Source organism: Anastrepha obliqua, chromosome 2 (genome assembly GCF_027943255.1).
Source record: "Anastrepha obliqua isolate idAnaObli1 chromosome 2, idAnaObli1_1.0, whole genome shotgun sequence".
Lineage (NCBI taxonomy): Eukaryota > Metazoa > Arthropoda > Insecta > Diptera > Tephritidae > Anastrepha > Anastrepha obliqua.
Window position 1 is genome coordinate 21,135,548 of NC_072893.1, and position 20,608 is coordinate 21,156,155.

Genomic DNA, 20,608 nt, shown 5'->3' on the forward strand with positions numbered 1-20,608 from the left:
TTATAAGTATTTTAATAGATGATTTATTTATTTATTTATTTTTTATAAATATGAATTTTAAACAAAAACAGAGGTTGTCTGTAAAGTCGGTTTACTGACGATAGTTTAACGCGATAACGTCATAAGAAAATACTGATTGAATGGTTGCATTTTTCAAAAGAAAATTTTAATTTTATTTGTTTGATAGATATTTTGTATGGATATAGAGAATGAGTTAACATTAACATAACATAATATAACATAACATAACATAACACAAAACCAAAACACAAGACAACACAACATAACATAACATAACATAACATAACATAACATAACATAACATAACATAACATAACATAACATAACATAACATAACATAACATAACATAACATAACATAACATAACATAACATAACATAACATAACATAACATAACATAACATAACATAACATAACATAACATAACATAACATAACATAACATAACATAACATAACATAACATAACATAACATAACATAACATAACATAACATAACATAACATAACATAACATAACATAACATAACATAACATAACATAACATAACATAACATAACATAACATAACATAACATAACATAACATAACATAACATAACATAACATAACATAACATAACATAACATAACATAACATAACATAACATAACATAACATAACATAACATAACATAACATAACATAACATAACATAACATAACATAACATAACATAACATAACATAACATAACATAACATAACATAACATAACATAACATAACATAACATAACATAACATAACATAACATAACATAACATAACATAACATAACATAACATAACATAACATAACATAACATAACATAACATAACATAACATAACATAACATAACATAACATAACATAACATAACGTAACATAACATAACATAAAGCATTCACCAACAGCTTCCATTTGATACCCATATTGTACATACACATCCGAAGGTTACCCGGGTCCACGTTTTGACCTATATCTCGAGACCCCAGTCACGGAGCGGCATGAAAATTACCCCGTATTAAAGCACTTATCAACAGCTTTCATTTGATATCCATATTGTACAAACACATTCTAGGGTCCACGTTTTGGTCTCTATCTCGAGACCCTAGTCACGGAGCGGATGGAAATACTCTGAGCTAAAGCATTCACCAACAGCTTCCATTTGATACCCATATTGTACATACACAACCAAAGGTTACCCGGGTCCACGTTTTGGTCTCTATCTCGAGACCCTAGTCACGGAGCGGATGGAAATACTCTGAACTAAAGCATTCACCAACAGCTTCCATTTGATACCCATATTGTACATACACATCCGAAGGTTACCCGGGTCCACGTTTTGACCTATATCTCGAGACCCCAGTCACGGAGCGGCATGAAAATTACCCCGTATTAAAGCACTTATCAACAGCTTTCATTTGATATCCATATTGTACAAACACATTCTAGGGTCCACGTTTTGGTCTCTATCTCGAGACCCTAGTCACGGAGCGGATGGAAATACTCTGAGCTAAAGCATTCACCAACAGCTTCCATTTGATACCCATATTGTACATACACAACCAAAGGTTACCCGGGTCCACGTTTTGACCTATATCTCGAGACCCCAGTCACGGAGCGGCATGAAAAATACTCTGTACTAAAGCATTCACCAACAGCTTCAATTTGATATACATATTGTACAAACACATTCTAGGGTCCACGTTTTGGTCTCTATCTCGAGACCCTAGTCACGGAGCGGCATGAAAAATACTCTGGACTAAAGCATTCAGCACCAGCTTCCATTTGATACCCATATTGTACTTACACATCCGAAGGTTACCCGGGTACACGTTTTGACCTATATCTCAAGCCCTATTTCCAAAATAAAATATAATCCATGTTACTCGTGGATGATGTAGCTTTCGAATGGTGAAAGAATTTTTAAAATCGGTCCAGTAGTTTTTGAGCCTATTAATTACAACCAAACAAACAAACAAACAAAGTTTTCCTCTTTATAATATTAGTATAGATAAATTCACAACATTTGCAGAGAATACAAATAGAAAAAATTTACAAAAAACGGAGAAGGGTAGACCGGTGTAGGTAAACGCAGGACACAAACCATGGCAACAACACGCACTACTCCGAGCGTTTATCACCCGCACAAACGTAGCGCTTCCAGAACCGCAGCAACGGCACAACTTACCGCTAGGCAATACCAATAAATCCGACGCCGTACGCACAAGCACTAGGCAGGAAACAGAAATGAGCGCCAAAAAGTAGGCATAAAAAAACGCCAAAAAAATTCGGACCAAAAACCGCCCCAAACAGTAGGCACCGAGGATATATAACGCCAAAAAGTAGGCACTAAAAATATATTTACTACAAGTTTGCACCAACAAACAAGCGCCAAAAAGTAGGCAGTGTTATTTCTCACTAGAAATTAGCAACCACAAGGAAAAACTCAGGAAAAAGCCTAAGTGTATCTAAGATATATAAAGGTATAGCTCTCTCTCTCCTTTTCCTCTACGTTACATTTTTTTCTCTCTCGCGGAACGAAAATGCCCAAAACGTTGCATGGCCTTGATATTTTACTCTCCATTCTCGCTCGTCCATCGACGCCTAAGAAGTTTCACTTCAAAAATGAATATCAGTGAACATCTCACTTGTTAGTGGTTTATATCAAGTGAGTGCGGTGCAATATTAGGATTTCTAGTGCTTAAATGTTATAAGGTTTTTCTCAAAATATTTGTAAATTACTATCTATTTGTTTAGTTTTAATTTTTTTATCCTCAAAATAAGCAATTCCAACAGCGTTGATGACGTGATTTCGCCTACAATGAAGAAAAGGCGTTTACAAGCATTTCGTCCTCTGAAAACATTATTGATGAAGGATTCCTGTTTCACAGACCCTGAAAACAACAACGATTGTGCGATCAAAGATCTGGGTGCAAATGCTCCGTGGAATATTAGAGGAGGAAATAGAAGCTGTTTAAATTTTCTGCGAAGCCTGGAGGATTTTTATAAATATGTAGGTCCAAGTTTTTATATTGAACAATATTTAGATGATGAGCTTATATATAAATAACTGAATAATTTGAGTGTTGTTATTTTATTATAATTTCTGTGTTTTTAGAACTTTAAAAGGATTCTATACAAAAGCCCCCTCGAAAAAAAAATCCTGGTTGGGCGCTTGGGTAGGATTAGGTTAGTTTTTTATGGCAGTCGGTTTAGAATAGCCAACTCGCTTAGGCCACGTAGGTCCGTTATGATACCACTGAGTAAACCTCAGTATTTATTCATCATATAACCATTTAGACGTTCTTATGAAGTGTTGAAAAGGTTTCATCCCAACCTCATCCCGGATATTTCCGGGAGAGAGTCACAAGAGTACATATAAGGTTGTCAAAAAAGTCTTGCAGTATTTTTATTGAATTTTCAATTGTTCATAAAATTGGTTATAATAATGCGATTTAAGTCAAATATGCGCCGTTTTGTTCTATGACGAGTTCCCAACGAGATGCCAACTTCATAATGCCCCTCTTATAGAACCTCGCTTCCCTATTGTCAAAAAACTCGGAGAGCCAATTTTCACAGGACTCTCTTGTGGACAACTTCCGACTACCAAGCTCGTTCGCCATGGACAGAAATAGGTGGTAATCACTTGGTGCGAGATCCGGACTATACGGTGGATGCAAAAGAACCTCCCATCCGAGCTTCCGGAGCTTCTGGCGCGTCACCAAAGATGTGTGTGGCCTGGCGTTGTCCTGATGGAAGACAATTCGGCCTCTCTTGATCAAAGATGGCCTCTTCTGCATGAGTGCTGCATTCAAGCGGTCCAGTTGTTGGCAGTACAGGCCCGAATTGAGCGTTTGGCCATAGGGGAGCAGCTCATAGTGGATGATTCCCTGCCAATCCCACCAAACACACAGAAGAACCTTCCAGGCTTGGCCACCGTCTGGGCAGTTTCACCGCTTTTCGACCACGACTGTTTGCGCTTCACGTTGTCGTAAGTGACCCACTTTTCATCGCCAGTCACCATCCGCTTCAAAAACGGGTCGATTTTGTTGCGATTCAGAAGCGATTCGCATGCATCCATACGGGCAAAAATGTTTTTTTGCGTCAAGTCGTGTGGCACCCATACATCGAGCTTCTTTTTGAATCCCAGCTTCTTCAAATGGTTTATAACGGTTTAATGACTCATGCCCAGCTCTTGGCCGATGCTACGGATGCTACTATGCCAGTCTCTTTCGATCAATTCAGCGATTTTATCGCAATTTTCGACGACAGGCCTTCCGGACCGTGGCGCATCTTCGATCACCTCTGCACCAGAACGAAAACGTTGAAACCATCGTTGTGCGGTGGAAATGGAAACTGTATCGGGTCCATAAACTGCACAAATTTTATTGGCAGCATGAGATGCATTTTTGCCTTTATCGTAGTAGTACTGTAAAATATGCCGTATTTTCTCTTTATTTTGCTCCATGTTTGCGACGCTATAACTCACGAACGACTAAAAGCAAACAACAATTAATCAAACACGTGTTAGCACGTGAAAAGAGCTTTCCAAAAAGCTCTAGCGTGAACCGATGCGACGAATACAACTAGAACTACGCGCTTGCAAAGACAAGCTTGCGGAAATACCGCAAGACTTGTTGGCCAACCTTATATTTTCCTAACAATCTTGCTCTACTCCTAGCTAAGGCTGGAGAGATTCTGAGGAAGTGTTCTAGTGTTCCTCACCTCTACAATTTCTGCAGTATTCATGAGAATATTCCCTCTTGAGCGGTTGAGCAGTTCTCCTGAGATTTTCTTATTTATATGCGGCCAAGTTAGATTGGTTTTAACACACGTTTTTTCTTATCTCCTTAACCTATTGGACTCCCGGAGAATAGTATTTTTTATTCTTAATTTGCTCGTTGCCATAAGAATTCCAATGTTTCCGATCTTTTCAAACAGTGAAAGGTTAGTACCCTTTCTGCCTAGCTCATCGGCCTTGTAGTTTCCTTCAATATCTATATGTCCCTATGTTCAATACTTGCAGTGCCGTCAGAATTGGGAAGGACCTCTTCGAGCCATTTGATACCGAACGAAGTTTCAGACAGAGCGACTCGCTGTCGTGTGACCTCTTCAACCTGATGTTGGAAAAGATTGTGCGAGCCGCAGAACTTAATCGCTTAGGCACAATTTTTTATAAGAGCATACAATTGCTGGCGTATACCGATGATATTGATAACATCGGCCGTAACAATCGCGGAGTTAGTACTGTCTTCTTCCAAACTGGATAAGGAAGAAAAGCGAATGGGGGAGGGGGTGACCGAGGACACGACGAAGTACTTCCTGTAATCAAACAAGCAGTCGGTGCACTCGCGTATCGGCACCCACGTCACTGTAGTTATGATTTTGAAGTTGCAAAAGACTTCGTTTATTTAGGAACCAGCATTAAAACCGATAACAATGCCAGCCTGGAAATCCAAAGAAGAATCTCTTATGCCAACAAGTGCTACTTTGGACTAAGTAGGCAAATGAGTAGTAAAGTCCTCTCTCGCCGAACAAAACTAACACTCTCCAAGGGTCTTTTCACGCCCCTCTTACTCTATGGCGCAGAAAGGAGGACAACATCCGGCGCTTCGTCGAATGTTTGAGAGAAAGATTCTGCGGAAGATTTTTGGATCTTTCCACGTTTGCGACGTCGAGTATCGCAGGCGATGGAATGATGAGCTGTATGAGCTTTACGACGACATAGACATAGTGCAGTGAATAAAGATCCAACGGCTACGTTGGCTGGGTCATGCCATCCGAATGGATAAAAACTTTCCGGCTCTGAAAGTATTCGATGCGGTACCAGCTGGTGGTAGCAGAGGAAGAGGAAGACCTCCTCTGTGTTGGTAAGATCAGGTGGATAAAGGCTTGGCTTCACTTGGTGTGCCCAACTGGCGCCGGTTGATACGAGAAATAAACGACTGGCGCGCTTAGTTAAACTCGACCAAAATCGCGTAAACGGTTATCGCACCAATCAAGAAAAAAAGTATGTGTTCAGGTACACAGTTACCCCCTTTATGGCTAAGACTTCTACCTGGTATACACTAGAGTAGTTAGGAAGTCATACAGATAATTCTAGTTCTAATTCTTTTGAAAAAATTAGCTGACTTTATTTTGTAGCTTGGATCCATTCTCGTGAAAATTAATTTGAGTCCATGGCCTTTGAGTTTGCCACTCTCTTCCTGACGGGGTGTTAGGCTTGAAGAGGCGGTCGAAGGTGAGCTTGATTATAACTACTCGTAGAATGTAGTATAGAATCGTTGCCTAACCGCCGGGTCTTCCATAGCGTTTTACAATTAAGCGACGACCACATGTCTTTCTACCATATTAAGAGCCGAAAGTTGACTAGTACCTCTAGTACTTTATTTAGCGTAGCCCTTAAAGCGCTGGGGATGCATAAAAACTTGCCTTTTGAGTTGGTGCCCACCATACAAGTATTCCATATAGGAAAATAGGCCGAGCTACCGAAGTGTAAAGCCAATGTGTAATGCGAGGTGTTAATCCCCCTCTGATTCCGACCGCTTTTTTAGCATTTGTGCAAGGCAATGTGGGCCTTCTCCCGCCTGGTTACATGCCTAAAATTTGATGTAAAAATTAATAAATACATATTATAATATTTAAAATGAAATATTTACAATAATAAATAGAAATTTTATCAGACTAAAATTGTATTCGAGGCCCCACATCGCACACGTCCTGAGTCCAAAATGCATTTATATCTTCATAGACTTGTGTCTGTCTAATAGCTGGATGTGAGGTAATGCGCTGGCATAAATCGCAGTAAGGCAACGTTTGCAGGCCACTATCGTAGGGAATAATCGTGTAATGGCGGCGCCACCAAAAATACATCGCATACTCCAGCGGATTATTATCCAAATGTACGAGGTATGCCGCAAGTGCTGAAACATTTTTAAAATCCTGAACATCTATGTAGGAATGCGGTGGTGCAAATCTGGTATAATTTGCTCCACCGTACACAACTGGAACGATATGTCGCTGCAGCGCATTGTAGAATTTTTCCGTAACGTAGTCGACGCATAGCGAATTCTCAAAACTAAAGTAGAATTTGTAGTGAGTGTCGAGCATTTCATAACAGCTGCTATCGGAGCGTTCACACCTGAAAGGGGAAGCAAATGAAGTGTGAATGATTGATTCACTGATATAGGTACACACACATCCATATAAATATAGTTATCAGTATAGATAAATAACTGCAAGCACAAATTTGTATATTATTTATTTTATTTATTAATAATGTTTTTACTACAAAAAAAAAAGCATGGAAATGTACAAATTTCCTAAGCTAGAGAATGTGTTAGAGTTCATAGAGCTGACATTCGATTTGGAAGATAACATTCAGCGCGCCTATCGTCGCACAGTGGGTACAGTAGGTATAAGAATGCGACTATTTTAGCGAAAAGTGCGCAACTCAAGTCAAGAATGTGGACTCGCCATCGATTTCAACAACAGTGAACTCCCAATTTCTATACCATAAGGGATCATCCGTAAAATACCTGCTGTGAGCGTCAAAATAAAGTGCGCAAAGCATTTTGTTACAATATGGATTTTATTTCAGTCTTTTATAACAAAACAATATATTTTAATTTCGTGTTTTTTTAAATTAGTATTTGATTCTCTACTAATTATTAGAAAACAACAAAAAAATAAGTTACAACAACAAAAGTTGTAAGACAAAAACAAAAGTTAGTGCATATTTTACGCGTCAAAATAAAGTGTACAGCGTACATCAGTGGCATTTTAGCGATGTTGTACGGTAAAAAATACCGTTATATATGCTAGTTTACTTCCTTTTTCGATGCATTGAAACTTTTTTCATATTGTATTTTAATTGGTTGCGATCGCTAGAGTGAAAAGTTTTTGTCTAGAGTAAATTAAATTCTATTATATTTTATTTTTTGTCAACAGAAGCCATAATACTGTGAAAAATATAGTTGACAAATACAAAAAGTTCGGCAAAGTAAAAAACGCCCAGGTGCAGGCCGTCCAAAAATTTTAAATGAGACTGAAGTAAGGTCTATAATATCACAAGAAGTTTCAACTGCATCAGATACTAGCGTATGTGCCAGTACAATACGTCGAGCGTTGCACGCAAATGGGTTAAATGGTCATCTCCCACGAAAAAAGCCGCTAATATCGACAGTTAATCAAAAACAACGTCTTGATTATGCAAAAAAAATACGAAAATCGGGATGTTTCTTTCTGTCCTGTTTAGCGATGAAAGTAAGTTCGAGGTATTTGGGCAGAAAAACCCGGTTAAAGTCTGGAGAACCAAAAATAAAGAGTATGCCGACCAAAATTTGATAACCACAGTTAAGTTCGGTGATGGTGTGGGGATGTATGGCGGCAAGCGGAGTTGGCAATTTGGTTTTTATTGAAAGTACCATGAACAGAAGAGATTATCTGAATATTTTACAAAATATTTTACTAACCAGTGTCCGGAAATGAGACTTGCAGGGATCTTGGATCTTTCAACAAGATAATGATCCCAAGCACACAGCAAAAATAGTAAAAGAATGGCTGCTTTATCGTACTCCTAAGACATTGGATCATCCTCCACAGTCACCGGACTTAAACCCTATTGAACATTTGTGGGAGCATTTAAACCACCAGATCCGGAAAAGGACAATCACCAATATGGATATGCTGAAATTCGCTATAAAGGAAGAGTAGGATAAAATTTCATCTGACGTGCCAAAAAAACTAGCTGAGTCGATGCCCCGAAGTCCGTCTTCCGTTATCAAAGCAAAAGGAAAATCAACAAAATACTACATCGGTATCATTTTTGTAAAATACATCTCTGTACACTTTATTTCGACGGCCACTGTCGTAGGGAAATAAAATATGCACTAAATCTTGTTTTTGTCTTACAACTTTTGTTGTTGTTATTTTTTGTTTGTTGTTTTCTAGTAATTAGTAGAGAATCAAACACTAATTTAAAAAACATGAAATTAAAATATATTGTTTTGTTATAAAAGACTGAAATAAAATCCATATTATAACAAAATGCTTTGTACACTTTATTTTGACGCTCACAGTATGTAATATGATCAAAAGGGTGATCAATTTAGAGGTATTCGATTTTAAATTGAAATAAAAGAACGAAAATTCAAATTGTGTAGTAGTGTAGAATCATTCATGAAATTTATTTTCTAAAGATAAATCCATTCAAATGTTGGCCGCAACTGCGCCATAATTCGGCCATCCGACCAACCAATTTTGAATGACTCGCTGGAGGACTTTGGTCCGTAACTCATGAATAACTTTAGCAATGCTAGCTTCCAATGCCTCAATGTAAGCTGGTTTTTCCACAAAGCATTTAGACTTTACACACCCCCACACAGATAAAAGTCCAAAGGTGAGATATCACACGATCTTGGTGGTCAATCCACTGGTCCGAGATGAGAGATGAAATGCTCAACGAAACGGCGACGCAATTAATTCATTGATTCACAAGCTGTATGGCAAGTAGCGCCGTCTTGTTGGACCGAAGCAAGAGAAAAATTGCTCACCGAAACGATGACGCACGGGCTGTATGGCAAGTAGCGCCGCCTTGTTGGAACCCAAAAGTTGTGGAGATCACGTGCTTTAATTTCCGTTTATCCGGCATGAAAAATTCGTTTAACATGACGCGATAGCATTCGCCATTCAATGTTACATTGGCGCCAGCCCCGTCTTTGAAGAAATATGGGCCGATGATTCCTCCAGCTCATAGGCCCCGCCAAAGGGTTGCTTTCAATGGATGTAATGGTTGTTCTTGAATGGCTTCGGGTCGCTCTTCAGCGCAAATACGACAATTTTGCTTGTTGACGTAGCCATTATGTCAAAAATGGGCCTCATCGCTGAACAAGATTCGAGTCCCAAAATGCAGATCTTCGGCGAGTTTTTCCCAGAGAGCTCAAAGACTAAAATTATGATGCTTTCGAAGATCGATCGGCTTCAAATCTTGGACTAGCTGTATTTTATACGCTTTCAAACCAAGAGTTTTGTATAATATGGCCCTAAGTACCATAAGATAGGGTCAGTTGTTGAGATAGGCGCCGAACCTATTCTTCCGGGTCTTCGGTAAGACTCTCATTTACATCCGCATTTCTCTTTATTTCGGGCTGTACGTGGTCTAATCGGTCGATTATCATCCATCCAATTATCATATCGTCAGAAGATAGCTGCACTTATTTTGTGATCTGCCTGCACATCAGGCAGATACAGGTAATGTGGTGCAGATTTTGTTTTTATTTTAACTACAATTATAGTTTATTCTGAAGAACTCAAGATACACCCTGTAGACAATACGAGTGGCGCTTACAAAGTTTGTTAGGGGTTTGACCGAATCTATCCTCGAATATATGGTATGTGTCTTAAGGCTCTTAAGAAGGTTTTTCGTTGCAAAAATACAGTCAGAGGTTTGCCATTACCTGCTGAGAACCGAGCACTATGGGGCAAAAGTTCTGCGATTATTGGATGTTTTAAGTCCACATTTTATTTAATTAATTTTTATAATATTTTATTTTGTTAAAGTTTATTGTATTTAATTCATTTCATCACATTTTTTTACTTTATTTTACATAATTCATTTTATTCTAGACTTTTTATTTTAATTTAATTAGTTTAGTTTAAATGAAATTTTTTTGGTTCAGTTCGTTCTTTTATTTTGTAACAGCTTATTTTATTTCTTTCATTGCCATTTAATTAATTTATTCTTTTCGTTTATTCTATTGTGTTACCTAAGTTTGCTATTTCATTCTATTTAGTTTAATTTTATTTTATTTTGTTATTTTTTACCGTTTGATATTAATTTATTTAGTTAAAATTTAATTTAATTTGTTTTCGTTTATTTTAATTTTATTTTATTATGTATATTCGATTTCTCTTTTTTTAATCTATTAATTTTTTTAAATTTTATTTTATTTTATTTTATTACTTTTTATATTATTTTTTATTATATCATTCAATTTTCTTTTATTTTAATCTTTATAGATAGAAAATATTTTTTTTTCATTCTACTTTACTTAATTTAATTGAGTTTGATCTAGTAATTTTTTAGTTTAATTTAATAGTTACATTTGAAAAAAAATTTTCACTATCTATTTTTCCAACTAGTTTTATTTTATAAGAGCTTATTTTATTTTCCTTAATTTAAGGGGTAACACCACTGTACACGCGTAAAATAAACACGATTTTTAAAGAATTTTTTTGTATAGAAGGAAAGGGGAAACAATCACTCTGATTTGGGAAGTTATTACTTATATACTAAAATACAAAACTACAAAGTTTGATCGAAAAATTTTACAAAATGGCGGCATTGGAGACATTTTTGTAATGTCGTTTCTCTTGAAGGAGCTCCGCGGCACGCAGCACAGAGGGTGCAAATTTTAATCTGGAACAAAGAAACATTTTTTTTCTTAATCTAGATAAGAATAGCTAGAGAAACACGTAGGGGATTTAAAAAATATTTATTTTTGTGGAATTAGCAAGCACTTGAAGGAAAAAACTCTATTTTGGACTAAAAAAACGGCACTTAAATAATTATAACAATCGTTTAAATTAATCTATCGAAAATCCCCTACGCTCTTCTCTTAAGAAGGTTATTATACAGACGTAGTGAAAAACCTGATTAAAAATATTTAAAATTGTTTGAGTTATGCTGCGTGCCAATTTCAGAAAACGTGTTTTGAGAAAAACGCGTTTAAAGTTTGGAAACTTGGAGAAGTCGTTAGGTAGCAGTCACTAACGCTTGGTTAAAAGCTTAAAATATTTATGAAATAAACTTCGGTAACGTATACAACTTTTTGTTCTGTATTTTAAAAGGTTCAAAGAATTTTTTAAGCTTATAAAAAAAATCAATTTTTTGAAATTTCTACAGTGGTGTTACCCCTTAATTCATTTAATTTTTAGGATATTTATAATAATTTTGTTCTTTTATTAAATTTATTTTTATAATTCGATTTTCCTTCTATCTATTGAATTGTTTTAAATTCAATTTAATTTTATTTGTTTGTCTTTTAATATCAATTTATTATTATTATTTATTTTGTTAAAATTTATTTTTCGTTAATTTATTCCATTGCATTTTATTTAATAATCTTTTATTTTATCTGTTTAAATTTATTTCACTCGATTTTTTTTTGTTTATTTTAATGTTTCTAATTACTAAACATTTTTTTTATTTTATTCTAATTTATTCTAGCCTTTTTTATTTTAATTTAATTAGTTAAACTTTTTTAAATTTTTTAGTTAATTTTTTCACCTTGTTTTATTTTATAACAGATTATTTTATTTCCTTTAATTTAATTTTAATTTATTTATTGATTTTATTTTACTATATTTTGAGTGATTTTTTTTATTTTCTTCCAATTATTTTAATTTTTTTTTTGTTTTTTGTTATATTCTATATTCTGTTATTTTAATTTATTTTTTTACTTATCTATTTAATTTAATTTTATTTTCTTATACTCGATTGTTTTATTTATTTTAATATTTGTAAAAATAATTGAATTTCATTTATTCTAGTAGCTGTTAGTTTAATTTAATTAGTTACATTTTTTATAGTTCATTCATTTTTTCTCCTTGTACAAAGCTTATTTTATTTTCCTTTACTTAATTTTGATTTAATTTATTCATTTTATTTTACTTTGATTTATTTTATTTAGTTTTATTTTATGTTACATAATTTTAATATTTTTTGTATTTAGTTCAATTTAATTTTATTTTATTCGATTTTCTTTTATTGTAATCTGTTTTTGTTTTTTAATTTTTTTCTATTATACTTCACTTTATTTTAATTTATTTTATCTTATTTCGTTTTATAATATTTTATTTGACAGTTTATTTAATGTTCCTTTATTTAATTAAATTCTAATTTATATTAATATATTTTATTTCATTCTTTCAGTTTTATTCTATCCTTTTTTATTTTTGTTTATTTAATTTTCGTTCACTTATGAACATATTTTACACTCATCTCAACATCACTTCATCAAACTCTTACCTCAGCGGGCCACACTTCCCATACACATCGACCTTCAAATGAGTCTGCAATTCTCTCACCAAGCGTTCTCGCTGCGACGGCACCTTACAGTTAGACACAAACCAAGCGGCCAGCTTTTTCTTTCGTTCAATTAACGCCAACAAATCTGAATCACTTTGGGTCCAGCCTACATCAACTGTGCGCCAGTTAGGATTGCGTACAGGAGCGACTATTCTATTGGTTCTCCTCTCTCGAACGCTATTATAACTCCATACAATGTCCGAGTCCAGGCGATAGCTCATTGTGAGATTATAGAAATCTCTTTCGCCATGCAAATCGTGCCATGTGTGCTCGGGTGACTCTAATTGCGTGAAAACGTACCATTGATTGGCGGTGCGCTGACGCGGTCGACCGTTAAGAAACGAAAATGGACGCGCGGTATGAAAAACGATTGCAGTGTAATCAACGATCGCTGGCAGATACTCGTGTTGGTTTGTGAGAGTACAGTTGGCAAGTGGGCATTGTACATGAAGAGTATCCACGGGTAGTGTCCAACGGCTATCATCGAAAAATCCATTCCAAAAGAGAATAACAGTGTTATTTTTGGATCCCAGCGATGGCAGTAAAGCGCGCCGCAGAGGGATGGTTTTGTTATAGTCCCATGAATATAATGCGAATGAGACTAGAAGTGAGGCCGCAATAAGGCCTATGACAGCTTTGACAGCCACCTTACGAGGGCGGTTTTTGGAGAACATTTTCGCGGGTGGGATTGTGGGAATTTGTACAAGCTTAGATTTAAGAACAACAGCATTGGATTTCTGTTATTTTTGTTCTGTTTGTGTATGTAAACTGAAACGTTTCTTAATTAACATATCTGGTTTCGCTATTTACATACAAATGTAATTATTTTCACACGAGTATTTTCACGTATTAAACTTGCTTTTCATATTATTTTAATTATTGTGCTATTAGTTTTTGCATTCGCTTAGGTTTAAGATATGCGATTTGCTATTAAAAATATTTTACGCTTATTCTATTTTTAACTTTTTATAGTGAAAACTTTACACTCCATTTCACTGGTCGACGACAAAGTAAACTAAATAAATATATTTGTTAGAAGCGTTTTGGAAGCCCCTATCAGCCGAAAGGCTTATTAATTATTGATTTACAGTAGGAACTCGCTAATGGCAACAAATAGAAATAGAGGTAACTTCTTTCACTTAGGTGGTTTCGCATGAAGAGGAGACAATTGTTTTTTTTTTGCGGAGGAGGAGGTTAAAAATGCCTTTTTTTTTGTCGGGACAACTAGCAAGTGCATCACTCAGACATTAATTAAGTCCATTGTACTACACTTGGATTCCCTTTTAATTTTTTTTAAATCTTGTGGTGCCAAGGAGCCAAGATGGTCGCTTCTTAACACAGCAGTGCCAAAGACCTCAAACCTGATTCGAGCGAAGGCGGGGCAGACACACAGGAAGTGGTCCGCCGTTGTTGTTGTTGTTGTAGCAGCATAAACATTCCCCATACTTACATACGGGAAATGCTGCTGGGGTGACAGTCCTTGGCCGGATATAAATCCGGGTCGTTTCGGTAACGTAGAACCGACTGTCGTGGTCCGCGTCTCATCCTCCTCTTCACAAGCTGGGCAGAGTACACTGTCTGAGATACCCAACCTTTCCATGTGCTTTGCCCACAGAAAGTGGCCCGTCATACGTCCAACTAGCCGTCTACACTCCCCTCTGCTTAATGACAGAAGGGTTTGCGACAGTCGATCGGACATAACAGGTAAAATCAGTTTAGTCCATCTGCAGCCTCTCTCAGCCTGCCAAGCTCGCTTGTGGGTGGTAGTTACCCATTTGCTAACCGTGGCTGTGATGGCCGCAAAAGGGAGTTAGCTAAGGAGTCAGAGGTGTCGTTACCCGCGATAACCACGTGTCCGGGGACCCATGTTAGCATCAGTTCAGCCTGGATTTACAGGACTTCACTACCCCTGATGTGGTTGGAGGGCTGTCTAAGGCCATAAGCGCAGCTTGGCTGTCGCTGCAGACACATATAGATCTGCCTCTCCATCATTTTTCCGCAACAAGGTTCATCGCTTCTTGAACTGCATACACCTCCGCTTGAAACACAGATGCATGCATTTCAAGAGCAAAGTGCAGTTTTGTCCCACTGGATTCCACGTAGACCCCAGAGCCGGAGCCATGCTCGGTCCTGGAGCCATCCGTACAAATACGAAAACAGTGTTTGCCGGGGTCATTTTCTGAGTAAAAGTGCCTAATGCATCATCAAAGCGGCCGTCGCAGCAATGGTATGTCCGGAGACTAAACAACTGCCCCTCATTTTTGAAGTGTCGCCCACCCAGGAACCTTTTTCGCATTACTTCAGAGTGGAGTTCTAGCTTTCTCATTACAAAGGTCTATGCCTAAGTGCCTGCGTCCAGGTCCCGCTTTTTATACGGGAAATTCTTTTCGCGAAACCACTGCTGATCTCCCAAGTATTCTCGCAACTTAGAATCTTGTCGCTTACATATTCAATGGTTATGTGATCGACTGCATTCTCCAGCGTTCGATGTGCTTGTTCCCAACGCTTGCACTAGAAGAATGTGTGTTCCGCGGCTTCCCCGCCCCGAAAGCATTTGGGTTGCATAAAAATTGCCTCCGCCGAAGTTACTGCTATCCCATGTCCTGACGTCTTTGATTAGCCTAGCCGTCCATCTGCCACGTGTTTCGTTCATCCAGCGGCCTTGCACCTTAGCGTTTCATCCCTAATTTCGCGCGTTGGAAGTTTGCTTACTCTTTCTTCCTTTCCCTCTTTCTTGAATGCCCATAACTTTTTCCTTTCAAAATCTAGTAAATCTCTGGGTATTGAACCGCTTATTACTTGAACAGCTGGCTCTGATACTGTGCGGTAGGCGAACACAACTCTCAGGGCTGTCATTCTTTGTGACGAGACAATTGTTAAGAATAATTATAAAGTTATTCGAGTACATAATCGTATATTTGATTGGGTTAGGTTAGGTTGAATGGCTGTCATCCAACAGGCTTAGGCCTGAATGGTCCCATTGTGTTACCAATGGAGCTCATGCTTTACCTTCCTGAGTCTTCTCTGTGCCAACCTGTGGATTTAATAAATTTTGTAAATTTCGGCTACCCTATTTGTGAGACCTCTTCAATGCAATCAAGAAAGGTGATTCCGAGTGTGGAAAGCCTTTTTCTGTATAGAGCAAAGCATGTACACAGGAGATGTTTGACGGTTTCCTCTTCGTCAACATCTTGACAGCTCTGACAAAAGTTATTATGAGGTAGCCCCAGTCTATTCGCTTACCTTCTAACTAGACAATGCCCTGTTAGTAACTTTATCGCGTTTCTCATATCCTGACTCCTGAGATTCAGTAGTGATTTTATGCGGCCGTGGTTCCATTTTTATCTGAGACAGCTGCTCATATAAATTCGATGTGGTCCAGGACTTCATTTATCTTGGTTCCACTATTACCAGCAAGTACGATGTCAACCTTGAAATCAAGCGAAGTATAACTCTTGCCAACAGGTTCTTGCCTTTGGCCTGATTGCGCAATTGAGTAGTAAACCCCTCTCTTGATGAACGAAAACAACTATCCACAAGACGTTCATCATCCCGATGCATCTCTATGGCGCTGAAGCCTGGACTGTCAAACAAATCAGATGCAGCTGCTCTTGGAGTATTCAAGAGAAAAGTACTTCGCAAGGTTTTTGGCTCTGCTCGCGTAGATGATGGCTATCGCATTCGAAGGAATGCTTTACTGAGGTATTGACGAGCTTAACGGAGATATTTACATAGTCAAAAAAGTCACCCTGCAGCGACTAAGGTGTCTGGGTCATATCGTCCGTATGGAAGAAACTGTTCCGGTGAAGAAGGTGTTTGAAACGGTAACTGGCAGTCGACGTCGAATGGGACGTCCTAGAGTGCGGTGGAAGGACCAAATTCAAGATGATGACCTGGCTTCTCTTGGCTTAAGAAACTGAAAAAGGTGTGCGGAAGACAGTGACACCTAGCAAGACACTGTTCGGCGGGCTAAAACTCGGTAAGGGGTGAGGTACGATACACTAAACATGGCTAATTTACTGGGTCGGCAGTCCTTGATCGGGAAAAACCCGAGTCATTCCGGTAACGTAGAACTGCCTGCCATGGTAATGTCGGTAATGGTTTGTAACTGTCAATTAACTAAGGTTCCATTCCGGCCAAGTTTTCCTACGTGTTTTGACACAAAGGTGTTTGCCTCCAACGGGCATTGGCAGATTTGATAGAGTGTCGGTCTATTCATAGTTTACACGCAGCTAAGGGAATCGGTATCTGGGTGAATGTTTAGTATGGTGTCTCTCTTTGCAAGCTCATCTGCTCTGCAATTACCTTCTATATTTCTTTGGCCTGGCGCGCAGATCGGGTTTATTTGAAAATATTGCGATACCGCGCATAATAATTTGTGGCATTCAATTACCGTTTATGTCAAGTGTTTTACTGACTCTAACGATTTCAGAGCTCCCTGACTCTCTGAGTAGATATGCTCGTATACTTACCTCGGCCTCGGTAGTCTAGCGTAAGTGCACTAGCCTACCATCCCAGAGGGAAGTCTTCAACTATCGGTGCGATCCTTCTGCCACAAAAGTGTGAAACACAGATGGCGCTCCAAGTAGTAAGAAGGTGTTGTTTCTAAGCAACCACAGGTGGGCATTTCCACCACCTAGGGCTGGTAGCGGCAAGCTAATCACCTACCCCGTCAGAAATTAAATAATATAGATTAACGAAACCAACGCAAGACATGTCTTGTCGAGGCTCTATGCTTCCGAGAGGAGTGAACAAGGAAAATAAAAAGCAAATTAACTCCTTGGTAGGGGTCTCTTATTTAAGGGCATTTATGGCGAAAACTTCCGCCTGAAAGACACTACAGTGATTAGGCCAGCAAAAGGATGTACTGATGCTTAGCTTTTCAGAGTAAACACCTCCACCAAAGAGTTTATCAAGCTTACATAGATCCGCCGTTAAATAGACTGACTCTTTTTACATAATCTACTACTGAACTCTTTCTTCATCAACCGTATGACTGTCCCGCTCCTCTTTTGTTATTTTTGATTACCAAATATCTTATTTTTTAACCAGTCTTTCTAGTTTCCTTCGCTTACCAAATTTCTACGTGTAAATCCATGATCTGCAGTGCTCCAACAATTGAGGAATTGAGTGCACCAGTCAATGGTTGAGATTGCAGAGTTCGTACTGTATTTAACAATCTTCTAATATGTAGACACTCATAACCCATATCGAATAAAGATACGACATACAGAAGATAAGCTTTCCTGATGGCTCATATCAGTGTGCACGATTTTTATTGGTTTCCTGTCTGATACATGGGTACACAAATGGGGGCATAAATGGCGTTACGTTTAAATTTATTGCAGTAAAAGATAAATGAAGATTCCTGTTAACTTTGTAAATAGTTATGGGCACCCTTTTTAACCCCCTAATGCGCAACATTCAATTGCGAATGCTTAAGTTTATTTTGTGAAATTTTGTGACAGAAAACTCGATTTTAAAGACAGATTTTCACCGGCGAAGCTAGAAGAGGCAACAAGCCTTCAGTATAATAAACAAATGATGCGGCGAAAAAGGGCTCTCTATTATATCTATATTCTATATACATATATAAAAATTAAGCCGAAAAAAAGTGTGCATTTGTCCGGAGTTATCTCAGCAACGCGTGTAAGGAACACAATGAAAGTTTCACACATTGTTGGTGTTGCTTGGCAAAGGTTTCTGCAGGTTTCTGTGCAGTTTAGTTGAAATCCGATAACGCGTGTGTGTGCGGTGCGTCGGTTAAGTGAGTGTGTTTTTGCTATTTGCCGCACGTATTTTTGTACCGCACAGGGCATTCATTAGAATTGAATACATTTTGGTCGTGTGTGTCTGGGCCGATTATTATGAAATTTGGTATATATATATTTTTTTCCACGGTGAAGGTTAGTATAATATGCTTATTGATTCCACTTGCCACCAGGTGGCGCTGCCGAAGGCCAAAGCGAGGACCCGGGTAACCCTAGGATGTGTTTTTACATTGTGGGTATCAAATCAAAGCTACTGATGAGTGCTTTAATACAGAGTATTTTTTAGATCTCTGAGTGACCAGGGTCTCGAGATATAGTCGAAAAGGTGGACCAAGGTACCCCTGGATGTGTTTGTACAATATGGGTATCAGATGGAAGCTGTTGATGAAAGCTTTTAAGTGAAGTAATTTTTACTGCCTGTTACCGGGATAAAGAAAGGAGATGGAGCTTGAGATGGAAAAGGAAAAGGAATAGCTACAGGACGAGGAAGAGAAAGAGGAAGACCACTTATTATTAAAAATTAAAAAAAAAAATCTAAAAAAATTTTAAAATGTTACATATACCCTTATTATATAAACGTTAATCTGAAGTCAGTTATATTGAGAAATTCATTGTATCATTGCCGGCGTGATTGGTGATAGTTTCCTTAATTTTAATTTTTTGCAGAAAGGTTTTGCTAATATGAGATATTACCTATATCATTCATATATTTACGTATTACCTGTGTACTCACAAATATACGGTGTCAGTTTTTTAACTTCGCCTGGAAAAGTTTCTATAAATTTAAGAAGAGTAAATAGAAATTATTTTATATCACACTTCACCCAAAAAAGTCATTTGCACCTGCACACATAGCTGGGTTAAAGCGGAGGGGAATAGAACAGTTATCTTCTCCGCTTTTTCGTACACGACGAAGTGTATGTATCATACGATTGATGTTGTTGTTTATGTGTAAAGGGAAGCGTATCTATGCAAATGCAGAACGGGACAACGACGCGCTCAAACTTTCTTTCTGATCTGATTTTCAAGCAAACAACAAATGAGTATTTTTTCTCTAGAGAAAACCACGTTTAATTAATTACTCTAGATTTTTTTAAAAACGACCAGCGGAACTCTAGTAAGTATATATAATTGGCGCGTACACCCGAGCTCCTCCTCCGATTTGGGGTGTGCGGAACCTACAGTTTCTAGCCGACTCCGAACGGCAGATAGTTTTTTATGAGGAGCTTTTTTATGGCAGAAATAAATTCGTAGGTTTAACATTGCTTGCCGAGGGGCGACCGCTATTAGAAGAACCGTTTTCTTAATTTTGATCTTTCACCGAGATTCGAACCTACGTTCTCTCTGAATTCCTATTAAGATGTAGAAAACTGCACTAGTGCCGTTCACTAGGAAAAAGAACATCAACATTAAATTTCCTGTCCTAAATGAATCAACTCTTAGCCCCCGTTTCCACCAAAAGCAAACACCGTGTTTGCAGGAGTTGTGTTTATGAGAACTGTCAACTGTTTCCACCGAAATGTGTTTGCAAAGTGTATGGTCTTTGGTATGGTAAACAGATTTATGATACATTATTTTGCGGCGACAGCACAGCGCGATAGCCCAGCGGCTAGCAATGTGGGCTTCCGATCCGAAATCCTTGGTTCGAATCACAAGAAAATTTTTTTTTTTTTTTTTTTTTATGCATTTATTTCATTTTGTTTTATGATATGT

The 20,608-nt window shown here is 37.6% G+C and overlaps 1 protein-coding gene across 1 annotated transcript; it reads right to left on the reverse strand.

Annotated features, from left to right (window-relative positions):
• Positions 1–6,718: 6,718 nt before the first annotated feature.
• On the reverse strand, positions 6,719–13,798 carry LOC129237178 (alpha-(1,3)-fucosyltransferase C-like). The gene is made up of 2 exons (XM_054871686.1): positions 13,065–13,798; positions 6,719–7,175 (listed from the first exon to the last, which is right to left on the reverse strand). Exons 1-2 carry the CDS (start codon positions 13,796–13,798, stop codon positions 6,719–6,721), a joined length of 1,191 nt encoding a protein of 396 aa, XP_054727661.1.
• Positions 13,799–20,608: the final 6,810 nt, after the last annotated feature.